The sequence below is a fragment of the Poecilia latipinna genome, unplaced genomic scaffold (genome assembly GCF_001443285.1).
Source record: "Poecilia latipinna isolate Pla-1442-1.1 unplaced genomic scaffold, P_latipinna-1.0 Scaffold4471, whole genome shotgun sequence".
Taxonomy (NCBI): Eukaryota; Metazoa; Chordata; class Actinopteri; order Cyprinodontiformes; family Poeciliidae; genus Poecilia; species Poecilia latipinna.
In genome coordinates, this window is record NW_015117087.1 from 6,308 (window position 1) to 12,946 (window position 6,639).

Sequence of the window (6,639 nt, forward strand, 5' to 3'; positions counted from 1 at the left end):
CCACACATTAGCTGACAAAAAAATTGTAGGCAAAATATCGTGTTCGATTGTGCAGTGTGTGTCAATCTGTCCATTTGTGAAACTTGTGCATTTGTGGATCTTAACCTGTGCATTTGTGAATTATGAGACTGTTTTAGCTCTGTATTCCTCCGCTTCTTCCTCTTCAGCCGACCTGAGTCGCTTTTCTCTTGCTTGACACTGAGGGTGCAGAGTTGCCTCGTTCCCTTTTATTTTGAGTGGAGATGTCCATGGCGTAGCCGTGTTTTGTCTTAGAAGTTGCTTTTTTCTTTTTAGTCAAGTCTAGGCTTCCTGGGATTTTAGTGGAGGGTTAACTGAAAAGAAGAGTAAAATTTAGGATCTGCTCTACGAGCTCTAGAAAACACAGCCGCTCAACCTGCCATCTTGTCCTGATCCCCCTTTCTGCAGAAGGCAGAAAAGCTCAATGTTTTTCACATTATCCGTCTCATACTGTCACAAAGAAGAGAGTTTTAACACATATGTAAAGAACATTTTTATGTCTATAAAAGCCACATACTGTAGGTTTAAAGCTCTGCACATGTTGCAACATAACAGTTGCAACATGTGCAACTGTTACTTGGTTGTGAAATGTCTTTCTTGTGAAATGTAACCATATTTTGGAGTGCATTTTCCGCAACACCCATCTTATTTGGGGGTATTGAAGTTAATGAGGGTGCACACAACAACACACCTACATTTGAATACATCTTCAACAGTTTAGATACAAACATTTTATTAAAAAAAATCAAAGAATGTCACTGTATCTAAAAGTATGATTTATTTCAAAGTATAAAAGTACAATCACTTTGTACCTGTACATGTTATGAACTTAAAACGGTGCAATTTTTATCTAGCATATGACAAAGCAATGCATCATTGTGGTAAAAAGTTCATGGTAGCCTGTTTTCATGTTACTGGGGTGATTTCTTTCAGTGTGTGCAGAAAATGTAGATTCTCAAACAGTAGAAGTAAGAAGTGGGATCAAATCAGACTGAGAGTCCTTGATCCTTCTGACGGAGTTGTAACGTAGAAAGTTGGAGTTCCACTGTATTTTTCCTATTGTAAGGAAAAATGCACAGTAAGATCATAAACAGGAGTCAAAAATCAATTGAAAAAAGTTCTGATAGTTACGGGAATAATCATGGAACAATCTATTTTTCTTAGCCCTTTATTCCCTGTTCTAATTATTATTAATCCTTTAAAAACCCATTGAGGTCAAGACCTTTCTCACAAGGGTGACCTGGCCAAGAAGGCAGCAGAAGGTCATAAGACGGACACACAGACAGCAGTAACAGATATAAACATATACAAATACAAACATCAGAAATATATATATATAACAACAATAACTTGGTCGTGAATAGGAACTATGACTACAGGGAATCTTTGAGTAGACAGTCTGGAATTCCAGAAAATCAAGGTTCTGCGTGCTTGGAAGTCCAACATGGTTTCCTTTGTTCAATATTTTCTTCAAATAACTTTATCAAGTAGTCTGTTAGGGACTTGAGACCCGCTCTGAAAGAATCGTTTTCATCATCCCATTCAATATCACCCAACCTACCCAAACAATACCATCATAAAGTTTGGTGATGATACCATGGCAGTGGGGCCACATACAGAGTGAAGTTAGAACAACTGTCTGTGTGGTGCACCACCAACAACTTCCTTTGAAGCTGTATTGCAGTAGAGCTGAAGAAAGCCTAACTGAAAGCATTTGATTGCTGTATTACAGTCTTGTGAAGAAGATATTCTGGAAGTTCTTTATTCCATACTGGCTGATAAAGATATGACCTTAAAAAAATCCACTATTTCGTGTTCTTTTGGCTCTAAAAATTTAAGACTAGAAAAAAGATAATCTAACTTTGTAAAAGATTAACATCCATTCAAAGTTAACGTCTACTTCTGCACCTAAGACCAAACAGAACAGTAATATAAAAAAGAAAAACAGTCACAGACCAACAAGTGAAACTCCCTGCAACTTATACTGAAATACCTTCATCTGAAAGGGTCTTGTTTTTACCTGGATGTGTAGTATGGCCTCGTCAATGGCATGTGCCTGCAGCAAAGTCACAGTGGATCCCCCGAACCCTCCACCAGTCATTCTACTGCCAAAGACCCCCTCTACCTCCATGGCGGCAGAAACCAGTTCGTCCAGTTCTTTGCAGCTCACCTCATACAGGTCCCTGACAAGCAGATCATGTTACGGAGCGCCTTGTGGTTTCTGTTCACAATCATATTTACCTTTACCTCAGGGAATTGTGGCTTTCCACCATAAGCTGGCCAAATTCCTTGTAGGACCCTTTCTTTAGGGCTTCAGCAGCTTGGACAGTTCTCTGTATTTCTTCAATAACATGACGAGCTCTTCGATAAATTACATCATCCAGCTTCTCCTTGGCCTCTGAAATGTTGGGAATGGTGGAAATATGAAAGGAACTTGACTAAATGATTGGTCTTCAGAGGACCTTGAGTAAAAAGAAATAACTATTTTAAGGAGAAGGGTTAAATTAGGTAATGAAAACAAGTTTGTGTGCTTGTAGGTTGAAAAAAATCAGATCAGATTATTAAGCCTGCCATGTATTGAGAAAGTCAGCTAACTTTCCATGTCACCCTAGCTCTTGATTACTGATTCAGTATGAAAATTAAAGCGATTAACCCAGATGATTCATTAACTGACCAGCATTAGGACCTGCTGTGCTCCAGTCACTATTAAAGACTTATACAATTTCCCAGGACAAAGAAAGAAAATGTTCACAATATACTGTAGATCTATTGGAATACGACTTAACATTCTGTTGAGAAAGTGCTGTTTATGCAAAATTACACAGTAGGTGGAATACTGTATGTATTGAACAAATCACCAGTTTCTCTAAGTAAAGGTATTTCTAAAGTTGCTAATGACATGCAGTTATTACTATCCAGTTCACATCAAAAGTTTACTAATATGGAATGGCACAAGGATGGAATGGAATGGCATTCAACACGGGAAAAACAGACATGGAAAGTTATGGAACCAGCTGAAATGTATTAGTAATCAAAAAGCAATTCTGCCACATTGAATATATGAGGGTCTATAGAAAGTTGTTATACAAACATCTGAGCTTTCTCACTCTTAAAATACATTCATAGGTGCATCTCCAGTCAACCTCCATGCAAAGAGAATATCAATAGTTTGTCCACAATTATTAGAGAATGTAAACTTGACTAGAAAGAATAAAAGATTCTCTCAGTTTGACATTTACAACATGGAAATTAGGGGGAAAAAAGTTATGTTGTACACTAAATGTTTGATTCCAACTGAAAATTAGTGCAATGGATAACGACAGAAACGTAAGTGAATTTTACGATGACAGAAACATAAGTGAATTTTAAAATTGCTAAAGTTCTAGAGGTTAGAGTCCTTGTCAAACGGCGTTTTGACTAAAGTCCGAGAGGTTAGAGTCCCAGTTAAACGACGTTGAACTGAAGTCCTAAAAGGGGCGCGGGTTTTAATGTTTTTATCTTTTTTAATCTTTTTTTTTTAAATCTCTCTCTTTCTCACTGTTTTTATTTTAATTATGTAAAACACTTTGAAATGCCTTGCTGCTGAAATGTGCTATACAAATAAAATTTGATTGATTGATTGAAAGGACAGCTATCAATAAAACTTTACAATAATATTCTTCAAGAAGAATCTGCCTCGGCCTTAAATTTTGAGTTTGCGTGTCACTGAAGTTGTTAGTAACTTTCAGTTAAAATTCCACAGTTCACCTTTATTGTGAAATAAATACCTCACAAGGAAAAACCCAAACCATGAAAATATACAAAGTAATATTATTTTCTGGCATATAAAAACTGAATAAAATAAGACATAAAAATCTGAAGCAGGTGACTGCAAATGGTTTTACATAAAAACTAACAGGCTCTTACATACAAAACCACTCCATACCTTCTAGTTCTTTTATTGTAACATCTCTCAGACTCTCTTTTCCCAGTGCAGAGGCAGCCTGTTCACAATGTCTGCGTCTTGTTGGGTACTCACTGCCAGTCAGCGAGTGCTTTATGTTAGAGTTGGTAATGAGGATGACCAAGCTTGGATCTGCCAGAGGGACTGAGGTGGCTTCCAGAGACCTGACTCAGAACAAAAACAAATACGACTTATGACAATGATTTGTTTTCTGTTTCATAGAGATAATAGACTAGAACAGTTAATGAAGGATGATTGATGTCATGCACCTGGATGTTTCCCTTTACCTGCAATCAATGAGTAAAGCATGTCCCTCCCTGGCAAAAACAGACACAAACTGGTCCATAATACCACATGGTACACCAGCGTGGGTGTGTTCAGCCTGTTGACATGCCAGCACTTTTCCGAGTTTCTCTCCATTATCTGTGGGAGCACAGGAAAGAACAGGGCAACACATACAAGAAAAGAAATATGGCAGAAATATATTTGTGCCATATTTGTTTAGGCAGAAATATGTTTCTGCCTAATGTTGAAATAATGTTAGGTAGAAGCATTGAATCCACATTGACACTGAAATGATATTGAAAGTGGTTGTTAATTTACATGTTGAATCAATGTTAGGGTTTAAACCATAACTGACACTGAATCAATGCTGATTTAGTTATCATCTGAATGTGGATCTACATGGACATTTGTGTTGATTTTATATTAAATCAAAGTTAATGAATCAATATTGATTCATGACTATTTTTTGTTCATGAATCATTTTATGTTTATATGTTACATCACAACATACAATTAAAAGTTTCTTCACTGATGTTAAACACACAATTTTGTTGGCAGACGATGGGTATTATGTTGTTCAAAGTTCTTACATTCCAAAAATGTGTGTACACAAACTTAAAAAATGACAAGATGGCATTAATAGTACATTTTATTTAAGGGAGTGGAAAGGGGGGTAAGGGATGTAACAAACAGCATGAACTGATTCAGTTTTTTTCAACCCTGGTCCTCAAGGCACACTGCCCTGAAAGTTTTAGGCATTCCCCTGCTTCAGCACACATAAATTTCTATTGATGCCTGATTAGCAGGGTTTTACTGAATTGCAATCATCTGAATGGGATGTGTTTAAGCAGAGGAACATCTAAAACCTGCAGGTCAGTTTCCCTTGAGGACCAGGGTGGAAAAACACTGGATCAGGCGTTGGCATTTCAATGATTAGAATTCAACCACAAAACAACATTGATTTAGTGATATCTTTTCAACAGAGGTTAATTGGCTAGAACTGGATGATTGTTTGATGGCTGATCCACCATAAAACAATCCCAATTTTTACCTTAATCAAAAATCAACCTTTTTGACCATAATTCAACATTGAATTACCATCGCTTGCTATCTGAGAAGACTGTAACACGCAATGTATGTTTGTGCACTGGGGATGAAAGAGAGGGAAGTTTGGTGGGGTTTAATGTATGATTGCATCCAGAAAATCAATAAAATTTTAATTATCAAAAAATTACAGGTCTGTGACAGAAAACCAACACATTGAAATGTACTCTACAAACTCACTTAAGTCATCAACAATTCCAGACAGAAGGATGTCATGGAATTGTTGATGGTATGAAAATAATATGATTGACACATAAGACATTTACTCGTATTGAGAGTATGAACATATTAAGGCTAAATTTACGATTGTGATTTAAGTTTCTTGACCATTCCACATACTCCAACACTCAGAAGTATGCATGTTAGATTCTCACCAGAACTGTCATAATCTAACATACATAATTACACAAATGATGTTCAGTTGCTTGCATTTTGCATTACAGTTTTATTATTAACATAGTGTGCACTTGCACCAAATGTAATAAGCCATTGGAAGTGTGTCTTAGTAAAGTTTTGTGCTGAATATCCAAGTCTGTGCTGTAAATTGGCTGGAGCTCCACTTGGACTCACCTGGCTTGAGCTGCTGCAAGAAGGTGTAGAAGGCCACCTCCAGAGAGGCAGAGCTGGACAGTCCTCCACCCAGGGGGACACTGCTAGCTACCACTGCTCTGAAATTTGGGAGACCAGGAGCTGCAGCAAATAAAACCCAAAGGCAGTGCATATTTCAGCTGTGATGCTAGATAAGATAACAATTATGACATCCTGAAAGATCTGGTGTAAATCTGTCGCTGCTTGAGTTAATACTATGTCTTCATGAAAAAACTCCCACATAATGCAGATCTGAAGACATTTGATCAGGAAATCACTTTTTATGACTTTTAAGAAATTAATTAGCATTATATTGCTGATCATCCAATGCCAATCAGAAAGCGCGGTGACGTAAGAACAGAGGGGAATCCCAAACAGTTGACATATTGCGCAACTGAGAGTCCGGTGGATATCGGAGATGATATGTGGAAATGTTTATTATTATATTTAAAGGTCATTATTATATCTGTTTATTCAGTTAAAAATGTTAACTATGAAAAAACGTATTCACCTCCAAATCAAAGTGCAGCAAATAGAGCGGCTGCTCCCGTCGTCTGTTATCCACCGCCTTTTCTTTTTGTTTCTTTTATCTCTTAAAATGACTCCACAAACTGTCACTATTGCTTCTACATCGTCATCTGTGTTTGGTTATTCTAAATTCCCGCTATGTTGGGGGTTTTACTAGATTATCCTCTGGAATC

The 6,639-nt window shown here is 37.1% G+C and overlaps 1 protein-coding gene across 1 annotated transcript in view; it reads right to left on the reverse strand.

Annotated features, from left to right (window-relative positions):
* Positions 1-729: 729 nt before the first annotated feature.
* The window catches only part of galk1 (galactokinase 1), a gene marked incomplete at its 5' end in the record, with an annotated part of 16,925 nt that continues 11,015 nt past the window's right edge, over positions 730-6,639 (reverse strand). Inside the window, 6 exons of the mRNA XM_015026008.1 lie at positions 730-1,074; positions 2,039-2,201; positions 2,266-2,416; positions 3,944-4,125; positions 4,249-4,384; positions 5,921-6,040. Of these exons, the coding sequence (XP_014881494.1) occupies positions 1,000-1,074; positions 2,039-2,201; positions 2,266-2,416; positions 3,944-4,125; positions 4,249-4,384; positions 5,921-6,040 (827 nt within the window). The remainder of the gene's footprint in view (positions 1,075-2,038; positions 2,202-2,265; positions 2,417-3,943; positions 4,126-4,248; positions 4,385-5,920; positions 6,041-6,639) is intronic.